General features: G+C 34.4%; 4 protein-coding genes across 12 annotated transcripts; 2 read left to right on the top strand and 2 right to left on the bottom strand.

Annotated features, from left to right (window-relative positions):
- The first annotated feature begins 1,647 nt into the window (after positions 1-1,647).
- On the top strand, positions 1,648-12,250 carry LOC115243381. 2 transcript variants are annotated; one of them, XM_029820327.1, is made up of 6 exons: positions 1,648-2,028; positions 3,775-3,885; positions 5,065-5,543; positions 8,359-8,629; positions 8,824-9,435; positions 9,521-12,250. In XM_029820327.1, exons 3-6 carry the CDS (start codon positions 5,372-5,374, stop codon positions 10,443-10,445), a joined length of 1,980 nt encoding a protein of 659 aa, XP_029676187.1. In that variant the 5' UTR covers positions 1,648-2,028; positions 3,775-3,885; positions 5,065-5,371; the 3' UTR covers positions 10,446-12,250. The 2 variants fall into 2 exon arrangements, with proteins under 2 accessions (XP_029676187.1, XP_029676186.1); XM_029820326.1 differs by lacking the exon at positions 3,775-3,885.
- Positions 12,251-12,667: 417 nt separating this feature from the next.
- On the bottom strand, positions 12,668-19,178 carry LOC115243600. The gene is made up of 10 exons (XM_029820729.1): positions 19,138-19,178; positions 18,558-18,885; positions 17,915-18,084; positions 17,468-17,691; positions 16,702-17,056; positions 16,170-16,376; positions 15,953-16,072; positions 15,289-15,529; positions 14,400-14,864; positions 12,668-14,330 (listed from the first exon to the last, which is right to left on the bottom strand). The coding sequence occupies exons 1-10, from the start codon at positions 19,154-19,156 to the stop codon at positions 13,547-13,549; spliced, it is 2,913 nt and encodes a 970-aa protein (XP_029676589.1). The 5' UTR covers positions 19,157-19,178; the 3' UTR covers positions 12,668-13,546.
- An 805-nt stretch (positions 19,179-19,983) lies between these two features.
- On the top strand, positions 19,984-21,565 carry LOC115243515 (transmembrane protein 222). Its single transcript, XM_029820591.1, has 4 exons — positions 19,984-20,181; positions 20,425-20,635; positions 20,708-20,838; positions 20,940-21,565. Exons 1-4 carry the CDS (start codon positions 19,997-19,999, stop codon positions 21,019-21,021), a joined length of 609 nt encoding a protein of 202 aa, XP_029676451.1. The 5' UTR covers positions 19,984-19,996; the 3' UTR covers positions 21,022-21,565.
- A 155-nt stretch (positions 21,566-21,720) lies between these two features.
- Positions 21,721-23,291, bottom strand: LOC115243517. 8 transcript variants are annotated; one of them, XM_029820599.1, is made up of 2 exons: positions 23,268-23,291; positions 21,721-22,306 (listed from the first exon to the last, which is right to left on the bottom strand). In XM_029820599.1, exon 2 carries the CDS (start codon positions 22,301-22,303, stop codon positions 21,851-21,853), a length of 453 nt encoding a protein of 150 aa, XP_029676459.1. In that variant the 5' UTR covers positions 22,304-22,306; positions 23,268-23,291; the 3' UTR covers positions 21,721-21,850. The 8 variants fall into 8 exon arrangements, with proteins under 8 accessions (XP_029676459.1, XP_029676453.1, XP_029676456.1 ...); XM_029820593.1 differs by lacking the exon at positions 23,268-23,291 and adding an exon at positions 22,909-23,229 and having other exon boundaries at positions 21,721-22,303; XM_029820596.1 differs by lacking the exon at positions 23,268-23,291 and adding an exon at positions 22,835-23,228 and having other exon boundaries at positions 21,721-22,303.
- Between the last annotated feature and the right edge of the window lie 1,528 nt (positions 23,292-24,819).

Raw genomic sequence — 24,819 nt, forward strand, 5'->3', positions numbered from 1 at the left:
AAATTATACAATTAAAAATGTGATTTTATATTTACATACACGTTTTTACGCAATACATACGCAATACGTACGCAACGGTAGACTTATAATAATGTTACGATACGCTTACAATATTACGCGTAATATGCATAGACATCGAACCGCTCGGTAGACCAGTCCTGCAAAGTTATTATGTAAATTATATGCACGTGTCGTATAATAAATACGCAATACGTAATGTAGTTGATAATCTCTGGAAAATGTCTGCTGGTTTTTTATATATACAGGATATTTTGATTAAATGTTGATTAGATCAAACGTTTGTTTTGTAACATTAAAATTGGATCAATAAAAGTATTCTAATTAATTTCTAAATATTAAAAATTATAATAGCGGTTTTACAACTTATTTGAAAGAATCTTGAATTTATTTATATAAATTATTTCTTAACTATTATAAGACATTGAATTGTCAAGCTCTACGAACTATCAAAATATACGATCTCCACAATGACAGCTACTCATGAAATAAGCACAGCGAGAGAACCAATCAGCATCGCGGAAAAGAGGCAACAATGTCAATAACATGCCTTTTTTAAAGGAGAACTATTAAATAATCATTATCGAGTTTATTATTAAGCGATATATATTTTGGTATCGGTGTTCATCCCAATGACAACCTTTATATGCGCATTGAAATATTTTGATATCTTTAAATTAGATTGCAATGTAGTTGAGTAATATCAAATTATAAATTAATCAGTAATTCAATTTATCGTTTTACGTATAAAATAGAACCAATTAATAATAATCCATTTAGTGTAAACAGTACTTAGTCTTAATAAGAATTTCATATCAGGAAGAACAAGAAAAAATGCCAGACAAAAGCAAACAGAAAAATTTTATCGATGTAATGTATGCCTCATATCGCATTTCAGCGTTAAAAATAGATTTACTGGAAATGACTGAATATTTTTATATAATCGGAATAAAAAGATGGAATCTATTAATACTCAAACACATCGATATTAGCGGCATTATTTTTCTCATTTTTGAAAAATTATTTATCTGATTTCTTCTTTGTAAAACAAAAAATTTAATTAATTTAAATTTAATTTAATTATAAAATTTATTCGTCAAATTATATTTTTCTCTCTCTTTCTCTAAAATAATAATTTTGATAAAGAATTAACTCATTAATCTAATCAGTTCATTTGTTACTCTAATAACATAATAATTAATTTAATTCTATTAAAAAGATATTTATAGAACTTACATATTTCACGATAGAATATTAAAATGATAATTTCAAAATATGCGCATACCTTTATTAATGCTAAAATGTTTCCAAAAAGAATGATGAATTCATAATTTACTAAAAGTGAAAGATATACGAGAGATTAACGTAGATCTTTAGGTATATTTGCAAGATATATATCTATTTGCACATACATTTTTTGATAAAAATTTGTAATCAATATTCGTTATATCTTAACGTTACTCGTTGCTTACAGTATCTAGACAAACAAAACAATCTATCGATTCTAGATTTCCTTTAAGTGGTCAATCTTATTGAATTAAAGATAGTTATCGAAAGCAACACGATTACGAGAGCGTATCTCGGTAAACAGACGCGCGCATCGCGACCGCGCAACGCGGCACGAGTAGAGGGTACGCTGCTGGTCGTCGACGACGACGAAGGCGACGGCGACGACGACGTATGCGCGAGAATCTCCGTCAGTCGGCGACGGAGTTGCCTACTTGCAGCGTGGGTGGCACGTGCGCGCGTCTCGTCGACCCGGCCAGTTCGATTCGATTAAAGGCTTCGCCGCAACCCTCGCTCGCCGCGCGAGCGAGGTGAGACCTCGTGCCCGTGGGTCGTTATGCGTCGAGCGTCGTCATCCCCTAATAAGCTGCGTAAGGGGGCATACGCGATACGAGGATATGCGATAAACATAGTCGGCAATTCGCGTTTTAACGCGTCGACGAGGAATTGTGACACGATCAACCGCCTACTACTGTTTGATACGTCGCCAAGCGCGTTCGAAAGGTAATTCGAAATAAACCGAGATAATTCCACGATTGTTTGCGTGCGCCGATCATGTTTCGAGATATCGTTACCTTTGTGCTGACAGCATATACAGGATATGCAAATCTCGCATGTGTCGTTGCTACGTAAAAGTTTCCGGAGCTCTCTTCATAGATTGCGATCTAATCTTTTTGCGCGTGTCGACATTTTTTATTTATTTCTTAAGGGACATTGACATTTTGTATGTATAACACAAGCATGCATATATAATCATAAAAACTGTCGAGTTTGCATATTTATGCTTTCGTTACCAAGATAATAATATAAACTTCGCGATATTCATCACTTAAAATTAAATCAGAAATAAGATATAAGTTGTTTATTTACATCCCTTTATTCACGAAATCTTTAAATTTTCGATAATCGCGATTCAAGAACATTCTTTGTTGAGAAAAAAATCTACATAAAATTTATTCAAAAGATTTGCATGTAAAAGAAAATGACTGAAACCGTAACCTTGTATGTATCGGAATTGTTTTATGGATAACACATTAAATTGCAATCGTTATATCTCTTGCAAATAAATTTCAATATAACATCTAATTTTGCGAAATCTTTTAAAAAGTATACATTAAAACACGTCTAAAATTATTTATCAAACATACTCAATCTTTTCTCAATTTTTTTTTTTTCCTTAAGCCCTTTTATTTTACATATTGATTTATCAAAATTCGTTCCTCGCATCTGCGAAAAACAGGTTTGCCGCATCATGCTTTACATTTTAACGCTGCTTTTATCGGCTATTGCAAGCTACTACGTCCATCATTCAATATCCGATATTCATTTAGACACACCTACGCTTTCTACGCGGGAGGAAAAAAAAAGGGATATTTTATCTAGCCTTCCGTTTTCCTCGAATCTACACAGTGTGTTGCCGCGTATCAAAAGAATATTATCTCTGTGTTCCGGACAATCCTACGTGTGGTATTTTTATGCAGGATACAGTCGAAGGTCGAAATACGTTTCGTGTATCAGTCAGTTCGCGTTGGATAGATATATTGTTTCAAGTGTTCAAGTGGATTATCCGACTTGCTAAAACATAGCTGTCGGTTACGTTTTGTTCGAATGATTTTTGTAGACTTTTCTGCTCATTTGACACACATTACACAACCGCAAAGCATGTATTAATTTACATATTGAGATATATTTGCGCGTTCTGTTTAAATTGCTTCTCTCAGTAAATCTGTGTATATAGCTATGTTCGTAATTGTTTTTCTTTCCTTGTCATGCATAAAAGAAGCAATAAGCGAAAGAAACGTAATTAAGTAATCGGCACAGATTATCTGCGGTAAGAAGAGAATTACAGCGCGAGCTAAAATATTCTTCTATACGTCTACAAAAAAAAAGATGACTAAATATTAATATATAATATTGAAAGAAAAAAATTTTAGAGTAAAACATTTCTACATTACAAAGAATAAATAATATATATGATTAATGGATAAACAAATTTGTAATAAAATAATTTAGAAATAATTGAAAAAAATTCCCCAAAGGCATCTACTCCGATAATTACTGCTCACTTATTGTACTGCTGATTACTCGATAAAAATCAAACAAAAGTAATTAAGAGCGTTTGTTTCAAATGTCACAATAATGACAATGACCATTATCGGGACATGAGTCTGTTTGAATACGGTTTACCGGAAACGGAAATGAGATTTTATTGGAAATATGATTGACAAAACAAAATTTTTTTGGAGCCAGCTCGAGACGACGACTTTGCATCGCTCTTGATCGCCGACGCATCCAAGAGAAGAATATGCAAGAGGCATTTATCTAATCAGTTGGATGCTTTGCCACTTTAACCCTTAACTGGTAACGTGAAAGAAATTCTACGCAATTGGCGATGAGGGGTTCCTTACTTTATTTTTAGATTTTTTTCAAAAGATTTTTGAAACAATAATTTTTTATCTAAAATATCTAGGAATATACAAAACATATAGAAGAAAAAATTGGTATATAGTGATGCTGTATTGAAATTAATATCTTTAATTATTTATTCAATTGCGTATAAACAAAAGCTGGAAGTTAAAGTTCAAGCTCCAGGAGATATGAGAAACCACACATATCTTAGTTAAAGGTTAAAACTCATTGACGTAACACTTCCATTCTATTCTATTATCCGCTTTCTCTCTCATTGAACTTCGATGCGGTGTCTTTATATAGAACAAGATGTCTTGTAACATGCGAGCAAATTTCCGTTTAGAAAAACTTTCAATAATTGCAACAGAGATTATTCATCAATTGCATCAGAGTCGCAAAGTTAAAAGTGCTCCATTTTATATAAAATAATTGTCCAATATTTTATACCTTAAAATAATTGTCCAATATATTTTATATTAGTTTTACTACATAAAATTCAGAAAACATAATAGATATTTCAAAAACGTCACATTTCTCAAACTTTAGATGGTTTAGCGGGAAGGAATCAAGGGCTAACAATCTATATTACTTTCGTAATATATCATATAATAATATATGTAAGGGTACTTATAATAATTGTATAATTTATCCAATAACATACTATACTAATAATAATTTAGCATGTCAATCCAAACTATTTATAGCTTAAAGTGCATTTTTTCTATTGAGTTTAATAAAGTACAATTAGTTTTATATTGAGTTACTTTAGTTGCCGTATCTTTGATTAGAAACGTAAAAACCTCAGCCGAAGGAAATCTGAAAATTAAAGGAAAGTAGTAGATATTATTTAAGTTTGATCTACTTTGTGAGAATTAAGTAGAAATAACACGCGTATTGATTGCGTGAATCATTTGTCATAGATATTACAAATAACTTTTAGATGGCTCTCAGATTAAATTTTGAATCATTTGTTAATACATATTTCATCTTGTTGAGAAATCTATATAATACAATTGAAAGAGGAAAAAGATATAATTCGAAAAATTAAAAGGAAAACTTTATCGATACCTAAATATTTTATTTTTTTTTAGAAAGCAGGATATTTTAAAAGCGACTCACTTTTGATTTTAGAACGAGGGTCGAGATAGCGAGATAGTCGATCTCGTCTCAGCGTCCTCGCAAAGCACGGCGGCCACTCGATGATCGCCTTCCTTTCTCGAAAGGACGAGGAAGCTGAGGACGAAGAGAACGGGGCGAGTCGTAGAAGGACGAATGTCTACATCGTGATCGGCGATGCCGTACGAAAGAACTGGGCGACAAGGGACGAACAGTTGAGACGTCCTCGAACGAGGGTAAACCGATCGCGGATACAACGAAGTCGATTAAGACGCGAGAACGGGATCCTTTGTAACCCCGAGAAAGGCGTGACCTCGGCAACATGATGTGGAAGGCAAAATGGTCACGCTTCACCGAGTGCTTCTGCCGACGACCCGGCCTCGTTCTGGTTCTGCTACCGTGCCTGATTGTCATCACCCTGTACCTCGTTCCCGACGACGACTACGAATACGACGTACAGTATCCGTCCTTCAAGTCGTACAACATTACGGAAGGTGAGAATCATTGTTCTCGTAGCTCATCACCGCGATTCGTTATTTAAGTAAACGAATAATATAAAAATCGACATAATTTGAGAACGTGCGCTTCTATTTTTCTATAATTAATACCACAGTTTATCATCGAGCTTGATTATTATGCAAATTAATTTGCATTTTTAACAAAAGGACGTATACGACATTAACATAATAATCTTATTTTATGCCTTGTTTGGGACAATTGTTTAATTTAAATGCAAAGACAATTGTTCAGGTTTCTAATTGGAACTTGCTTAATCATCTAAAGTTTGCAAACTTTTAATACCACTTTTTATGACTCAATGCAGTTTTACTAAAAACTAAATAAATCGGTTTCGTGACTACAATAACATTATTTTTAGTTGAAACACAATATACAAACAATGCCGAAGATATGCTTTTATCCGTATCTTCGTCTTTATTACGTGTTTTTTGAGTAAAACTGTCCGCATTATCATTTTATGTGGCGTTTTATAAATATTAATAGCAGCACTACAAGAGCATTATTTAAATTTAAATATTCAAACCTAAAATATTTTAATGAGTAAAGGCATCAAATTAATTTGCATATTTAAAGTTCTTTTACTCATTAACAGTCTGCAAGTTCGTGCATTTTTTGTGTTTGTTAAATCGGCCTGTGTATCGAAAAAAAGAATTGTGTAAGTTTCAAAGTTTTATTTTTCTCTATAACTTTTTTTTTTTGGCGAATGAAAAAATCTAAATAATGATGAGAGAGAGAGAGAGAGAGAGAGAGAGAGAGAGCATTGTCTTAATTATAATAGTATAGATTATCTCTTATTTGATAATTTTGTATATTCTATATGTTTCTAGATTTTTAAATCTGTTTCATTTTTGTCCTTGTCTCTTTTACCACGATTTTTATCATATTTCTATATTTTTCAACAGTCGCTTTTATGTCAGATTTATATATCGAGTTTTGAGAGTCAATTATTCTCAGATCTTAAATTTTTAAAAGATTTGCTCGAAAGAAAAATTTGAAGCGATATTATCGAAAGTATAATATAATCTGATAAAAAAGAGTCTCTAATAAATATTTGCTGATATAAATTTTCCTCCACTTCCATAAATTTTCCGCCGCATACTTTCGTAATGTTAATGCAAAATATACATCTAATTAAATTGAATATCTAAAATGTATATAAATATTGAACATATATATGGATGTAAAAGAGCATCTCATTTACTCCAACATGACTACATTAGCACGTTTACACTTCAATGACTCATATGTGAGACAATATTGTTCCAAGAATCTAACAATATAGGTATATCATGATAATAGGCATAGTGTTGAAAAAAAGAATTGTGTAAGTTTCAAAGTTTTATTTTTCTCTATAACTTTTTTTTTTGGCGAATGAAAAAATCTAAATAATGATAAGAGAGAGAGAGAGAGAGAGAGCATTGTCTTAATTATAATAGTATAGATTATCTCTTATTTGATAATTTTGTATATTCTATATGTTTCTAGATTTTTAAATCTGTTTCATTTTTGTCCTTGTCTCTTTTACCACGATTTTTATCATATTTCTATATTTTTCAACAGTCGCTTTTATGTCAGATTTATATATCGAGTTTTGAGAGTCAATTATTCTCAGATCTTAAATTTTTAAAAGATTTGCTCGAAAGAAAAATTTGAAGCGATATTATCGAAAGTATAATATAATCTGATAAAAAAGAGTCTCTAATAAATATTTGCTGATATAAATTTTCCTCCACTTCCATAAATTTTCCGCCGCATACTTTCGTAATGTTAATGCAAAATATACATCTAATTAAATTGAATATCTAAAATGTATATAAATATTGAACATATATATGGATGTAAAAGAGCATCTCATTTACTCCAACATGACTACATTAGCACGTTTACACTTCAATGACTCATATGTGAGACAATATTGTTCCAAGAATCTAACAATATAGGTATATCATGATAATAGGCATAGTGTTTAAAGTGGAAAATATTTACATTGTTACCATAAGACTCTCTTATCACTTTTTTTAGATGTACGAGTGACATATTCACGCTTGAAGATAAGAATTGTGAATGTGCTAATATTTCGCGAATTTATAATAACTTATTCAACGCTGCGAGTCATGAAAAATTCACGGAGAGATTCATCTTTGCATTTGCGTTAGTATTAAAATATATATTTGAAGAACTGACTGTGTAATCTTTTCTTCGATATTCTGGAAGTGTTGAATTAACGATTAGTTCTATATCATCGATCGTTACCTATTTATAACGAGCAATACTGTATACTGTATTGCTTGACATGTGACAAAACAAGTAATTTATTAGAAATAAAACAGAATAAATATTTAAATTTAGTCGTATAAGGATATTACTCCGTATAAATCTTAATTTTAACGCATGTTGAAATAACGGATGTTAAATTATTGAATCACTTCATATAATTGTCACAATTTTTTAAAATTTTGCTCTTATTTTTAATCTAAATTTTCTCATGTTTATCAATTCTAGAGGACTTTAATAAATTAATTTACATAAGAATTAAGTTCCTACTTTGCATTTTGGAGAGCTAGTATAAACGAACAGTTTCCCACTTAGAGATTTAAAAGAGAGACTTTCCCGCGGAAGAAAATTTTTCAAATAAAATATAAGTTAAATAATCTAAAAAAAAAAAGATGATTTGATTGCTTAAAGTGTCAAAGCAGATATTAGATTGAAAATTAAGATAAAAAATAGGAAAAAGAATTTGACTCGATTTAAAATCATCAGAAAATTATGGCGATTTAAATCTGGCTGCAGGCATGGTGGACGGTTACCTCGTGTGGAATCCGAAATGTCACATGCTGTCCAAAGAGCCTCTGGATCCGTCCATCGCGAAATTCGTGAGGAAGGAGAAGCTGCAGAAATGTCCGAACGATCTCATCCTCTCGCAAATTTCGAGAGAACCTAACGGCAGCGTGTTTCTTTCCCTCGATTCCGCCATGCACAGCGACGTCATCTGCTGCTGGTCATCCGTGGTCAGACCCAAGGTGGACAAGCCCAAGAAGAATAACTACGACTCGACGATATCGTAAGATTCATCCTGATACTCTCTATGAATTTCTATTTTAAGGCAGTTTGCTTTGTAAATTGGTTTGGTAAGAAAAATTAACTTGCCTTTTATTTGCAATTAAGAAAAACTGATTTTAAATAGATATTAAAATTAAAATCTACTTGCAGTATATTATTAGAGTCTTCTGGAAATCGATTCTCTCTTCTCAATAGAGTCAAGCAGTGCGAGAATTTCACGGGACACGTGGCACTCGCCCGCGAAGTGGAAGTGGCGTACGTATCGTGCAAGGCGAAGACCAAGTCGAAACCCAAGGCGAAGACGAAATCGTCGACGAAGACGGTGTACGAGAATGTTCACGCAATTTTGAATCCGGAGAAGGTGCGCGATCGCAACGGCAGCCAGTCCGGGAACTCGACGAGGAAGCTAAGCGTGCTCGTCCTCGGCATCGACAGTGTCAGCCGACTGAATTTTTATCGCGCTATGCCGAAGACCGAGAAGTATCTGCGCGAGGCCGGTTGGATCGGTTTGAAAGGCTACAACAAGATCGGCGACAACACGTTTCCGAATCTGATGGCGATTCTGACCGGTCAGACGCCGCAACAGGCGTACTCGCAATGCAAACCGACGGTGGCCTACAAGCTCGACAACTGTCCTTTCGTCTGGCACAATTTCCGCAACGCCGGCTACGTCACGGCCTACGGCGAGGACGAGACAGCCCTCAATACATTTAACTACCTCAAGGTCGGCTTTGTCGAGCCGCCCACGGATTACTACCTGAGACCTTATATGCTGGCCAGCGAGAAGCTTCTCAAAATTAAAAAAAGGTAAGATAATTTAATTTATTGTTATTTAAAGGGCATGAGTCGATGTTTCATTGATTGAAAAGGTCTCAATTCGCGCTGTTTGCAGATTCAACATGAAATACTGCACCGGTCCCGAATTGAGCTTTGACCGGATCTTCGATTACGCCGTGAATTTCGCCCGGACTTTTGTCGGCGTGCCGTACTTCGGTTTCTTCTGGACGAACACCATCAGCCACGACAACATGAACGGCATCTCGTCGATAGACACTCATATGTTGAAGAGATTTGAATTTTTGGAACAAGACGGGATTTTGAACGACACAATGATAATCTTCCTGAGCGATCACGGTATGCGATGGGGCGAGTTTCGCACAACCTTTGTCGGTTGGTACGAGGAGAGGTTACCGTACATCTACATCTGGCTACCCGAGTGGTTCCGCCGGGAGAATCCCGAGGCCTATCGAGCCCTCGCGGTGAATCAGAACCGACTCACTTCTCCGTTCGATCTCTACGAGACCTTAAGGGACATCCTCATCATCGGAGGTGGCGATGCCGATCCTAGTCCGGGATGTTCCACCTGTCAATCCCTCTTCACGCCTGTTCCCAGAGAGAGAGGCTGTCTTGACGCGGGAGTAGCTTATCATTGGTGTACCTGCACGGCCTTCAAACCAATCAACGTCAACAACAAGATCGTCACCGCTGGCGTGCAGAAGTTTCTGGATCACGTGGAAAACATTGTGAAAAATTACAAGGACAAGAAGGGTCGACGATTGTGTGCGCGGCTCAGGCTAAAAAAGATGCATCAGGTGAACGAGATGATCGATTTCGGCGCGGAAAACCAATCCAGCGTCGCGTATTTCTACATGATCCAGACAACGCCCGGGAACGGTAACTTCGAGGTCACCATCAGGTACCACGGCGTCAACAATTACACTCTGTCCGACAGCGAAGTCAGCAGAATTAATCCTTACGCCACGAGCGCGAGGTGTCTAAATCGTGGCATGAAGCAGTATTGCCATTGCATCAAGTAGACACTGTGAACTCTCGGGAACGGGAATTTTTCATCTTGCGCGCGTTGTACTTCATTAGTGTTTCGATGAATTGAATCGATCACCGCACAAAAAAATCAACTGTTTTTTAATCAAAAACATTAAAGTTTTTATAAGTGTAGTTGTATCTCCACAACGGATGGCGAAGAATATTCAGACTTTACTTCAAATAATTTTTTCGAAGCGAAAAGCTCGCGAAATTATTACAAGAAGATTCGATTTTACGACGTGTGTTTTTCCTGCAACGATCGATTCAATTTAATCAAAATCTTTATCAAATATCTAATACTACGTTTGTGGTTTTATTTTCGATTTTTAAATTGTACATGCGAAAGCGTGAGGCACAGCTGATATGCTTAGTATATATCAAACATACCAAATCGATTGCCTCATCTCAAGGAACTAGGGACCTGAGTGGATATAGATGGACATACTTTCTCGTTTATCGAGAATAACTAGGACTAGATTTTTTTAGGCCACTTGGCACTTAAATGATAAACAATAATTCAATAGTCAGTTCGATATTAATGAAGTGAATAAGTTTTTGTTTTTTATCGAGATTTTAAAATAAAATCGTTATTGATAAATGGAAATTAAATATGAGCTAAATGTCAAAAATTTCTAGTTACGACGAGAAATGTTTCAAGTTATATATTTTTGCACAAGGACGTTATTATAAGAATCTTACAATATTAAATTAATAATGAAACTTCTTCAATTATGATATTTGAAGTATTAGGCATTTTCTCTGTGTCACGCAATTCTACCAATATTATTTTTGACAATTAGCTGGTATTTGTTATTCACTCTTCATTTTCGTAGCTTAATCGCGAGAAAGAAAAATAATCGTGAAAGAACGAGCGCATCGCGTGAAAAATCAATTTAGTAAATTTCATGTCTCTGCAATTTGCCGTGCAATTAATTGTCATGCATAACATATTGCGGTATCGTACATATCTTATATCAGAGAATGCGGGAATCGTTATTGCGGTAATTTTTTCCACGCATCGTTGCATCGATCGCGAATGTATATACGACACGTCGCCGTCGTTCCGTTTAGAATCGATATACGTTAAAGATGCATGAAAGCGTAAGTGTCGGTATAACCATACAAGAGCTAAGGACGTACGCGGAAGTGCATGAATGTATTTTCGCGACGGTACTCGTTCCGTCTTACCGATGTTGTACTACAAGGCATTAGCTGTTTGTAAGTAACGCGTGTGCCTGTCTTAGAAGAAGTGCCAAATGCGTTCTGTGCTATAACCGAGCGTCAAAACAAACTTCCTTACTTCCTGCACCGATGGCGATCACTATCGGACTATGACAATTTTACGACAATTTTACGTGAAATTTAAAAAAATAAACGAGTGAACAAAATATTGTGTTGATAACAAAAATAAATACGAATAATAAATCTCATGTTTTGGCTCTATAGTATTTTAGAGACGAATTCTTGAATGAATTTGCTCTTTTTCCTCACGGAAAGTCAAGAAAGATTATTATCTGCTTATTGTAATGAATATAAAACCGACTTCAAATTTTTACTTTTCCCTCCCTTCGAAGTATTTATACCTTAAATATTCTTTAAAAGGAGACTTCTTGTATATTTTATTACAAAGCGCATGATCGCCTTCGTGTACGAGTAGTACGGAATTTTATGTATAAGAGGAAAAATAAGGAGAGAGAGAGGCCAATGAATATATCGCAACATATATTTTACTACGATGTTATGTACGCTTTATTCTAGGTAACGCGAAGATGTAATAATTAGAAGACAGTGTAATTAATGAGTACTTCAAGATTATTGGGACGGAGACTAACAATTTTACGACAATTTTACGTGAAATCTAAAAAAATGAACGAGTGAACAAAATATTGTGTTGATAACAAAAATACGAATAATAAATCTCATGTTTTGACTCTATAGTATTTTAGAGACGAATTCTTGAATGAATTTGCTCTTTTTCCTCACGGAAAGTCAAGAAAGATTATTATCTGCTTATTGTAATGAATATAAAACCGACTTCAAATTTTTACTTTTCCCTCCCTTCGAAGTATTTATACCTTAAATATTCTTTAAAAGGAGACTTCTTGTATATTTTATTACAAAGCGCATGATCGCCTTCGTGTACGAGTAGTACGGAATTTTATGTATAAGAGGAAAAATAAGGAGAGAGAGAGGCCAATGAATATATCGCAACATATATTTTACTACGATGTTATGTACGCTTTATTCTAGGTAACGCGAAGATGTAATAATTAGAAGACAGTGTAATTAATGAGTACTTCAAGATTATTGGGACGGAGACTAATTGATCTCCGTCGAAAGTCAGCCAAGCCAGATTAAAACGAATTTTCCGTAGGTTACAGAAATATAATTTAATTGCCAAAAACATTTAGCATCGTATTCTTCGAACATAAATCTTCGGTTAGAAGAGGTAGTGTCAAAGACTAACACAAACTTGTTGTTAGTCATTAATGATTTTACAGATAGAATTGTTAATTCGGGCACCGTCTATACAGAGAGATTTGTGTATACGTCTTTGAAAATAGATTGTCTTTACTATCATTAAATTATTATTAAACATCACATTATTTGAAAGCATATTTTACTTTCCCTCTTTTCTAAAAGTACTTTTATAGAAATCAATCTCGGATATAACACGAGATTGGATAATCGCAACTTTATTAGAGAAATTTATTCTACATAGTATCCCCCCCCCCGATTATTACTTAAAAAGTTTTTAATCCTTTTCAATAATTTAACCATTTAATTTTTTAAATCTTTGATTAATCTGTTTAACATAACGTAATTACTTATTTTAATGAAAACTGAAAGACATCAAATTAGATTTATTTTCGATCGCTGTCATTCGTGGACAGAAAAGTTTGTATGATAATAAATCATAAAGTTAATACAAGTGTTTCTTACCTTCTTCTTTCCTTGGTTTTTAAATCAGAATCTTATATGTATATCTCTGACTTGCAAGACTACATTCTATTTTTTTCAATTATTATTCTTCTCATCGCCAAAAAATTAACACAATAGTTATCATCCTTTTTTGCTCTCGATCAAGGAGAAATTAGTTCGATGAAGCATCCTCGCTAGATCGCCAGATGCGTGCACGCACATGCCTCTCTCTTGTAATTTGACGCGGCGTCGCGACTGGATGACGCGTGGGACCGTGCTCCGGAGTGCCGAACAACATCACGGCGACCGATTGTCTGTGTCCGTGGCTAACGTTTATGTTTCTGCGCGCCAGATACAAATCGAGGATCTTGATGCCCTCGTAGAGGCTGTCTAGATCACAGCTGGTGTATCCAGGTCGACCGTTGCCAGATCGTCCAGATCGCTGGCCGACAACGCTCTTTGGCGTGCCGCTCGGCGTGTTCGCCATCGTGCTGGAATTTGTGGTGCAACCGAGACTGCTTGCCGCCTCCGACACGATCTCGAAATCGTCCTGCAATTTATCGTAGCTGCTGCACGGACTGATAGTCGAGATCTTAGTGACGCAGCTGTCGCGAGAGAACCTTCTGCAAGAGTGATGCAAAGTACCACAGGGTGACGACGCTGCCGTGGAGTTGGCGCTATGATAAAGTGGTTTCATTAACTTAGAACCCAAGATTCGAACGACGGTGCTTTTCGAGAGAGAAAAATCCTCCTCTTGATGATCATCGATTTTTTCCGCGGAAGAAGATGCGATCGCTGTTTGATCGCATTCCAGTTCGCAATTATCACTTATCGGTGTTGCAGAAATTGATATATTGCTGGCGGAATGATCTTGGACATTAGAACACTCGATGACGCAGCCGCACGCACCTTCGCAAGAGCAGCTCGCGTTCCTCTCGTCCGATCTGTCACTAGTTCTTGAAAGAAATAAAAAAAATAATTAAATATAAAAAATATATATTAATAGATATGTGTGTATAAATTACCTATCGATATCCTCATCGTGCTTTTCTTCTGTAACGTGTTGACTATTCGCTTTTAATACTTCTACAGTATTTTCTTGAACTGTTTCTGAAACAATATGATCCTCTTTCGGAGGACTTTTGAGTCGACAATTCGTATCCGGAACGGTACAATCCGTCAGATACGTATCAAGAGTTTCAGCGTCCGTGGACGAGGATGAACGATCGTCGGAAGAGGATTGAGGATACTGCGCGCTGCGTCGAAGCCAATTGCGACGAATAGGACACATCTGTTTCATCGATGCCGATAAACCAGCTAAATTCATGTTTCGCAGTATGGTTCCCGGGGGTGTGATGTACGGCGGTGGTGGACTTTCAGGTAGCGCACGTCGATCGTTCTCCGATGCTACCGGGGTTGTTTGTCTGCTACTACTGTTGTTCGCGCCCTCCACTACCAAGTAAGTAGAGGAAGTCGCGTCCTCGTCGAACCTTAATCGCAAAACTCAAGATTAAATTCTTGGATATTATATAGAATATAATATTCACATTATATGTCCATATATAAAGAATTGTTCCAAATTATATATTATATATGAAAATATTGTAGCATAATTAAAGATAAAGTTTCTTGACAAATTAAATATTAAATATGCAAATAAAAAAATCAAATTTTTAAATTTATTTTTAAGTGTTCATTGTTTCATAAGAGGACTTTAATACAGAAATATTACAACTATATATATATATAATTTTAATATAATTTATGTATCGGATGTCCTTGTTGTGCTGGTGAGAATTAAACGATAATTTATCATCTTTCTTAATTCTGACTTCTAAAATAAGTTACTTCTGCCGAGATAATGTTTTTTATCCGAATCTTATGATATTCAAAAGAATTTTCTAAAAAGATTACAAACGCATACCTAAAAGCTCGCTGATTGTCTCTAGACGAGACTGCAGTTCTCTTCGTTGTCTCGCTCCTCCTATTCTGTACAGCAGTATAATGAGTGTCGTTATCAGAATAATCAGGCCGAGGCTGCTGGCAACGAACACCAGGGTGGCCGTTTTCAGATCGGGATATTGTTCGATCTTCGGAAAGTAATAATTCGCTTTGTTCATGTGCCATTTCCGCTCGCGCGGCTCCATCTCCCAATCTGTGCGATATTTTATTGAAAATCAATTCGTAAAATGGCTGTGCAAATTTTAAATATTTTATCGATGCAATTAACATACTTTATTTTTCAAATTTTTCAAAAAAATGATATTGATCTTTTTTATTGTTTTATGGTCTCCTCAATGGCCTTATTATTATTAAAAAACTTATTATTATTAAAAAACTCAAAACGAGAAATTTTCTCTAAATAATATTTACTTATTTCAAATTATTATAAAAGAAAATGTTTTTATCTGTATTATTATAAATAATTTCAGATTAGAATGTCAGATTTTTAAAGTGCTATTTCGACAAATGTAATATTTTCGCACTAGAAATAACATTAACACAGTATATAACTCCTAAAAAAGTCTCTTTTATATCAAGTCTCTGTAAATTATCTCTTCAAATTATAAATACTCACTTTGAAAACACGTCGCTGGCTCGTCACTATTATCACCACAATGATCGAAACCATCGCAATTCAGCTGATTCGGAATGCATCTGTGATTCTGACATAAAAAATCGGTATCCGCAAAGCAATCTGCAATGTTCGATCAGAGGCAAATGAAACAGATTTAATAACAGATTCAATCGGAGCAAAGAAATTACCTTGTAATCATTATCAAAGACAGACTTACTTATGTAGCTGAAGGCTGCGTAAGCGATCGCCAAGTGCGAATTTGGACCGAATGTACCACGAAGACTCACGTGGAATCCGCTCGTGACCGGCGTAATGTGTTCCCGGTGTCTGAAAGATTGCAACTGACTCGATGGATGTCGGATTACTTCCAGCGACATTAAAGCTGAGGTTGGACCCTCTTTGATGATTAATTCCGTATTGCCGGCTGAGAAACGATAATTTTACGGAAAAATCGATTACGCTTATTTTTGATAATCGGTGTTTTAAAGTCTTTATATTTGTTCCATTCTTTTCGTATAATTGTACTATTAAAAGATCAATTTAAAATCGATCAAAAGGGATATATATTGTACATATAGAAAAAAAAGAACGTAGTAAGTTTTAAACATTTTTACAAAATTTTGACTTTTGTTGCTCTTGCAAATTATTTATATTTCGCCTATTTTTTATAGAACGTTTATAGAAACTTTAATTCAACTTTATTCGAGTTTGCTTGATAATAAACCTTTTGTCCCCTTTTGCATACGTACCCATGTCGGCGAAAGCCACTACCTTCAGATACATGTGCGTTTTCATGTGCAGGAAGTTCTTGGGTGGTCTGATTAGCCAGACACAATCGTAAATTTTCACACCTTGACCGACCATGTTCATCATTGTAATAGCGCCGCCCAGATTCTCCACATATCCGCCGCAGTCGGTGATCGGTTGTATGGATTTGTCGTATGTATGGCCGATTACAAAGGAGTAAAAAGCCTTGTAACCCAGACCGGTACCGCCGTTCGCATAAAATCTTACTAGCAACGACGGGCCGGAACTTACTATGATCGGCGGTCGAAATCGGGCGCCGCTACTCACGTCCAAACGTTGTCCATTCCAATCGTAAAACTAATCATACAAAAACATTCAAGTGTCATAATATTTAAAATTCTTTAGAAATTAATTAAACGTATAAGCTCGGCATCTATAATTTGTCAAAATTTAAGAGTTACTGAAAATTTATTCGAAATCAAAGACATCCCTGGCCGAGAAATGATTCAAACAGTACAAGAGAAAAAATCTAAAAGACATCTGAATACCTTAAACATTCTTCAGATTTGCAAACTATATTATTTAATGAAATTAATTATATTTTAGGAAAACGTTACAAATAATATAAATAATTGTACAACATTAAAAGTATCGAAATAAAAATGAAACATATGACATCGCGATTCACTTCTCGAAAGTTTTTATCATTATAAAGAGATTTTAAAGATTGTTAATATTATATTAAAAAACTATATATTAAAAATATACCTCCATAATAGAGACCGTCGCTAATTGAAAGTCGCTAAATAGCAACCTGATGCGACAGGAGGGAGCTTCGGTGGGACACGTTATCACGTATTCCAGACCCAAGTCACGGGGATATCGAGCTGGGAAAAATGGCGAGGTCAAAATACCATTGCCAGTAGTACCATTCAAACCCTTTGTCGGCGCTCCCGATGTCATTTCCGTGCCTTTCAAATGCAATCTATTTCCTACGCAGCGAAAGCGTCGATTATAAGAATACTTTATGCCGTGATATATATAATCCAATTATATCTAAATTATTTTAGTTATCTCAAACATTTTTTTTAACGCACACATAAATATTCGGAGATTAAATTATTTTTGAATTACAGTAATTTAAATTCTACATTTGTGGACACTTATAACAACAATATTTATTAGTATAAAATATTATTGACTATCTCTACTAACTTTCTGCCGTGTATTCGATAGTGAATGCATGCTTATGGGACTGGCTATAAAATAGATTTATAGACAGGGTTCTCGTGCTCGATCTATATGTGATCGGTGTATATGATCCGCAGAACGGCGTGCCGGAAACATCCTCATAAGGTGGTTCCGAGAGCCACACGTAGTCACATCTACAAAAGCACACATATTTAATTTCAAAGCTCGTGGTTGGCGTAATGTGATGTATAACGCCGAGATATGAAAGCAAGCTATGATAGAATTTCATTTCATGACAGAATTAAATTGAAACTGAATTAAATTAGTTAAAGCTAAGTTAAATAGTTTCAGTTGCAAGGGCTTTCTAATGGCCTTATTTAATATTAATTATAATATTATGATCATTAACTATATTGCAAATATTAATATTAATATTATACTAAAGTTATTCAATTTATGGCAACGACCAACCGACTTAAATAAGCAGCTAAATTATGTTAATTACAATAATAATAATAATAATATTATATCACTTTAATATGAATATATTATATTGTTATATTATACTTTTAAATCCAAGTTTTTTCAGAGCTTTACGCTTAAAAATTAATCCAAAGGAGATTAATTCCTATAAAACTAATGCGATCGCCCCACGTAACCGTCTCACCTGCAAGGGCTGTCCATCACGATGACCCCATCGCCGCAATGATGCGATAAGGCAATGTTTTTAAAAGTAACAACTATTACGCAGGACGGACAGGTCACCAGTTCGAGGCTGCACTGATGATGGGAGCCGTTGGTGATGGTGGTGGAGTAAAGACGCGACGTCAGCTGCCTCGGCGAATTCTTGATAAAGCTGACGTTCTTCGCGTAGAGGATACCTTTCTCGCCCAGCTCCAAGTATAGACGTCTGCCATTGTGCGATCCACAAATGTCCTCGTTTTGGACGATGTTCCCGGTAGTTGCGATGATCCACCAAAACGTCACGACGATCACTAAATTTATGTGATAAAAAAAATGTCCGAAATACCACTGATTGAAAGCTTACAGAAGATTCAATTTTTGAAACGAAAACGACAGATATAAGATAGAGCGCAAAAACATAAAATATAATTTTTTTATAAATTTTTAGGAATTAATATCCAACTCTCCATAAGGGAAAATATTAATTGATTAAGAATTATGTACGTCGAAAACTTCATCGAATTTCACAGCAAGTGAAAAGTCTTGACTGTTGTATTTCTTACCATATTTAAAACGATACATATTCGTAGCACGGAAAGCGACCTTCTGCGCTTTCTGTCAAGAAACCTGACGCGGTTGCGTATAATTTCATTAGCTCGACAACACAGTGTTATACACCTGCTAATATCGAATAAGGCATTCTTATGGCATCTCTCAAGCGCTTGACAATCATATTGTAGTATAGTTTACAGATAGGATTTGGTAAAGTTCGACATGGACGACCTCGTGACGGAATTTTGTAGCATGAAAAATGTTACGTTATGTTATGTAATTATCTTATTTCTACAACCACACATTTCTGATCGTCTTCAACAGATCACCTCTTCAATATCCTATGTTTTAAAATTATCTAACAATTGAATCCATGATTATACGAATAATATAATAAAAATATAATAATAATTTTTTCCTTCTTTTTTTTGCGTGCTTTTTGTATCATAATCTAATTGGAACAAATATTAAATATAAGAAAATGCTGTCTTTATTTTTTTTACAATTTATTTTCGAAACATATATGCACATACATATATCATAGCAATCATAGCCAAATTTGATTTCCACGCTTCAAAACATATAAAATACAAGAGTTTTACTCTTAAAAATAAGAGAAGGAATCTTTAGAATAAACATTTATTATCTTTTTTACGGCGCTTCCGATATTACCCCAGACAGCACAAAACGTCCTCAGGATCATCCTGATGTCCAGGATGGTTCAGGATATTTGTAGGATGGAGAAATAAAAATTAATAATAATCGAATGATCATTTCCTAAATAATTATTAATAAGGCATAAAAATTTGTAAAGTTTGAAAATATCCACGCTGCCAAATTATATACTGGCATATACTACTTGTAAAATATATGTCATATGTTTACTTATCATGTGACGCGGTAGCGCCGCATATCGCACGAACGATGAGAGATCCTGATTTATTGACAGATATTCCGGAACTGTCAAATGATTCGCCCGAGATGGATCTCAGCATTCATCCGGAGAGGCAAAGATTCCCTTTTTGCATCGTTTGGACCCCATTGCCATTGTTAACGTAAGTTAGTTTTGATTATACATATTATAATCATAACCTCGTCTCCTACGTATTTGACATTTGACAAAATGCGTTATTTCTTTTTACTCTACTATATACATATTAACAATTGTCGTATATATAAAGTATCGTACAATAATTCATGAAATTTTAGGATTTCTCTTAGTAAATAAAAATTAATAAACCATCATGTTAAATAAATTTCATTACTTGAACTTGATATATTTATTTTTGATTTTTAAGATATTTTCTACCATTTATCGGACACATGGGTATTGCAACGTCAACAGGAGTAATAAGAGACTTTGCTGGTCCTTATTATGTCTCTGAAGACAACATGGCATTTGGTAAACCTACCAAATATTGGCAATTAGATTATACCAAAGCCAAGGGAAGCATACAAGGATGGGACACTGGTGTGGCAGAAGCTAGCGAAATTTATAAGACTAGAATGGTAATGAACCAATTCAGAAAATATAAAGCTTTTATATATGATAGCTATGATATAGAACTAATCTTTTTACAGCACAATTTATGTTGTGATAATTGTCATTCGCATGTGGCAACAGCTTTGAACTTGATGTCGTATGATAACTCAAGCAACTGGAATATGGTGAAACTTGCTTTTCTTATGTTGTTTCATGGGAAATACGTAAGGTAAAATCTATATATATGTGTGTGAATGTATATGTGTGAATAAAAATTTATATATTCATATATGCCTATTTTATTAATATTATTTATTATGTTTGTTTCAGTGTTCTAGGATTTCTTAAAACTTGGTTACCTTTCTGCATAATTGTCACAATTGTACTAGTATTAAGTTTGTGTGCATATTAATTATAAAGTGTAAATCAATTTAAATTATATATTTAAGATACAATCTTATCTTCATATACTCATTATAAAAATTTGACAAGAACATATTTATAGAATATAAGAACAAAATTTTACAAAAATATATTTATAGAACATAAAAATAATTTATTATGCTTAATTTTTACAATGTAAAATAAACATATATATAATGATTATATAAGTGTTATATAATAATAAAATTAAATTCGAGATATATGGCTTCTGATAACATTATATTCTAAACATCTAAAGAAAATAATTAACATTTGTTATTTTACAGAAAATAATTAAAGCTGTATAGTATTAAAAAATCAAAACAACTATTTTTCTTAACTTGCACAATATGTCACGAGACATGTAACATCCAATACGTGCTTTAATCACATGGGCAATATCGAAGAAGAAACTATTTCTTTGAGCAAGATCAAATTAAAGAATAAATTCTAAAAGACATTTTTTTCATTATAATTGATTTCATTAAACTAGTTTCCTTCTCAAAGATACTAGACTGCATATCAATATTTAATATATTCCTATATTAATAAATTTTTATTTAGAAGTCATATTTTCATTTGTTCTAATATAAAAGAAACAAGAACACTTTAAAAAACTGTAGTTTATGTGGAATTAAAAAATCAAACTTGACATTTAACAAGTGAGTATTATATGACACAATCATCACTTTAAAAATATGATTTTATTATACATTCAAATAACTAACAATAAAAAATACACACATATATACTTAAGTTTGATTCCTTAATTCATAGAATATACACTCTTATTACATAACAATCAGAGGGATTTCAAGTTAGTCGTCAGTCTGGCTATCCATTTCTGAAATAACTCCTGTTTCAAGAGAAAAATCATAATCGTAATTTTGATTTTCTAATCTTTCGACAAAAGATGATATTTCGCTAATCCGTAGGCCATCTATCTCCAAGTCATTATTCATATTACTTTGCAAGTGTTTGCATAACTTAAATGGCACACCGCTTAGATAATGCGGAGCATCCGCTTGTTGAGTTAAATTTGGTAAATTACCAGCTGACATTGTAGGATTCATTGGTGTTCCACCGATAAACGGATATAATCCACTGGGATAAGGTGTGCTTGGGCCATCAACATTAGGTGGCAATGATGTTCTTCTTCTTTCGATTACTACAAATTCATCTCCTGAATCTGCAAGGGTCTGTTGCTCTTGTTCATCCCTGGATTCGGGAGGTGAATCCTTATGCTTCTTTTTGCCAAAGAGCCAAGACATCTTCTGCAAGATATTTTGTTCTAAAAGTCTGTCAGGACTCTATTACACAAATAGTCAATTTTAGAAAGACATGCTCGAAATTTAAAATCTTTAAATAAAATAAGAAGTTAAGAGTGTAAAAAAAGAATAACACACTTTAAAAAGTTAGTGTCGTTTTATCTATACAAGATACTTGTTTATTAGTTGGGAATTAAAAACTAATCTTACAATGACTAAATAGAAAAGTATTTATATATATTAACATAAGAAAATATTTCATCTGTAATAATGTTATCTATAACCTAACCTAAGAAAGTGTTACAGATAATGCACTCTTGTAAAACATGAAAATTTATTTTTAAGATAGAATGTACTTTTAAAAATTTAAAGGGATTTTCCTTTAAATAAATGTTTCCTAGCTTGGTATTGTAAAGAAAGATATTACTTTATAAGATTTTTCAGTCTTATAGAGCTGTTAACATTATCATACATGACAGAAATATTATAAGCCGTAGGATAAGATAGCGAAAAAAAAACACAAAACTTACTCACATACAGGCAGTTAAAAAAATTAAAAAAAGGGTTAAAATCACAGACTCAATCAACAGCCCACATTAAAGACTGACCATACTGCTATCGCTTTTCTTAATCGTTTCTTCGAGACAAATAAATGCGCGTTTAAACACGCAAAACTGTTAGACTTTAGTCGGAAACACGCAAAACATGGAGTCGGTTAATCAAAATAAAACAATCTTGCTTGCACTTTGCTAGATGTCAAATGAGTCAGTTCGTTTTAACTGCTGTTTGTGTACTTAAAATAAAACATATGTATATTTAGTTGTATTTTGTCGCTTTCAAGAGAAAGAAACAAAATATTGAAAGTGTAAAGTAAAATGAAGAACGATACATGTAATGTCATTTTAAAACAAGAGATCGAATCGATAGATTACACTCGTAACAATTTTATTTTTTTTGTTTATCTTACAATTAATCAAGAGTTGTGTCATCACATTATTTTAATCTTATTATTTATCTCCCTCAGCATAGTTTTAATTATAATCGTTATATATACGCATATTTTACAATTAAACATTTATTTAGTCATATAAAAATTGATATCACAAAAGGGACAAACAGATTTCTCTATTTTGATTAGTTGATTCTATTGATCAAACAATTCGAAGCATTTGTAGCATCAAGTCGATCATATTCTATTCGTGTAGTACGTACACTTGACATTGCAAATGTTTCGAATCGCCTGATTGGTCAGTTAGGACAAAAAAGGCAAAAGTCTTGTTTTGATTGGTCAATCAACCACTTTGCAGCATTTGCTAGGGCCTAGTCGATCTAGAGCAATCTAGAAATTTCACTAGTTCATGGACGCCATATTAATTTCACGAGCGGCCGTTATTTACATCGACCATCGCCAGATATCAGCACCATTTCGAATCGCCTGCATCGCTGTGAGGAATTAACCGGGGAATTTTTGATAATTATTAATTGTATTAGGTCGAAAGGTAGTAAAAAGACGCTAATGTTTTATTTTTAATCATCCGATCTATGTATAATTCTAAATATTTTCATTTTTTTTTAATTAACTAGTCAGATTATTCAACTCGCTATTAATTTTACAATTTGCAACTCCGTGAAGTTGCAGTTGTACGTGTGTACTCTTATATACGCATTTAATATTATTATATATACATTTGAATATATATATTTCTAAATGAAATATTTCACGTGAAACTCTTATCACTCGTACTCATTTGCGTTATCATATTTCGGTAGTGATATTTGATGCCCGATAAGGGCATAAAAGTGAATTTTCGCGAACAACGCAATACGGCTAAATTCTGCGCTATCTAAACGATAGCATCTCGTGCGGCGGTGACGACGAGCGTTCACGAGCGTCGGCGGAAAAAGCCGAAGGGCCACGCGACCTTTGTAGGTCGCGGGACCGTTGGCGGACTCGCCGCGTGTTGTTTTCTCGCGCGAAAGACGCGTCTCCGATTATTTATTTTCGCGCGAATCTCGCGAAAAGGGACGCCGCAGCCACCACCTATCGTTTCCGGGACGCGTTTTCCACGGGCGCATGCGTGCCGCCAAACGCGCGTATATATATGCGCGTGTGTACATGTGTGTGTGTCACGTAGCCTCTTTCGGGGGATCGCGCGCGGCCGGTCTTATCGTAGTTCGACAAAGCTCGTCGAGGTAGCGGCGCAATCGCATTGTTTTTGTGTCGCACGCACGCATGTACTGTACGCACGTATCGTAATCCGAAACGCACCGCGCGAGTGAATCGCGTATCCGGCGAGTGAGTCGCGTACCTCCTTTGCGTCTCTCGTGTTTTTTTTTTTTTTTTCGCGCTTCTCGATTTTCACGAGCGGCCGTTATTTACATCGACCATCGCCAGATATCAGCACCATTTCGAATCGCCTGCATCGCTGTGAGGAATTAACCGGGGAATTTTTGATAATTATTAATTGTATTAGGTCGAAAGGTAGTAAAAAGACGCTAATGTTTTATTTTTAATCATC

Source organism: Formica exsecta, unplaced genomic scaffold, assembly GCF_003651465.1.
Source record: "Formica exsecta isolate Colony F162 unplaced genomic scaffold, ASM365146v1 scaffold72, whole genome shotgun sequence".
NCBI lineage: Eukaryota > Metazoa > Arthropoda > Insecta > Hymenoptera > Formicidae > Formica > Formica exsecta.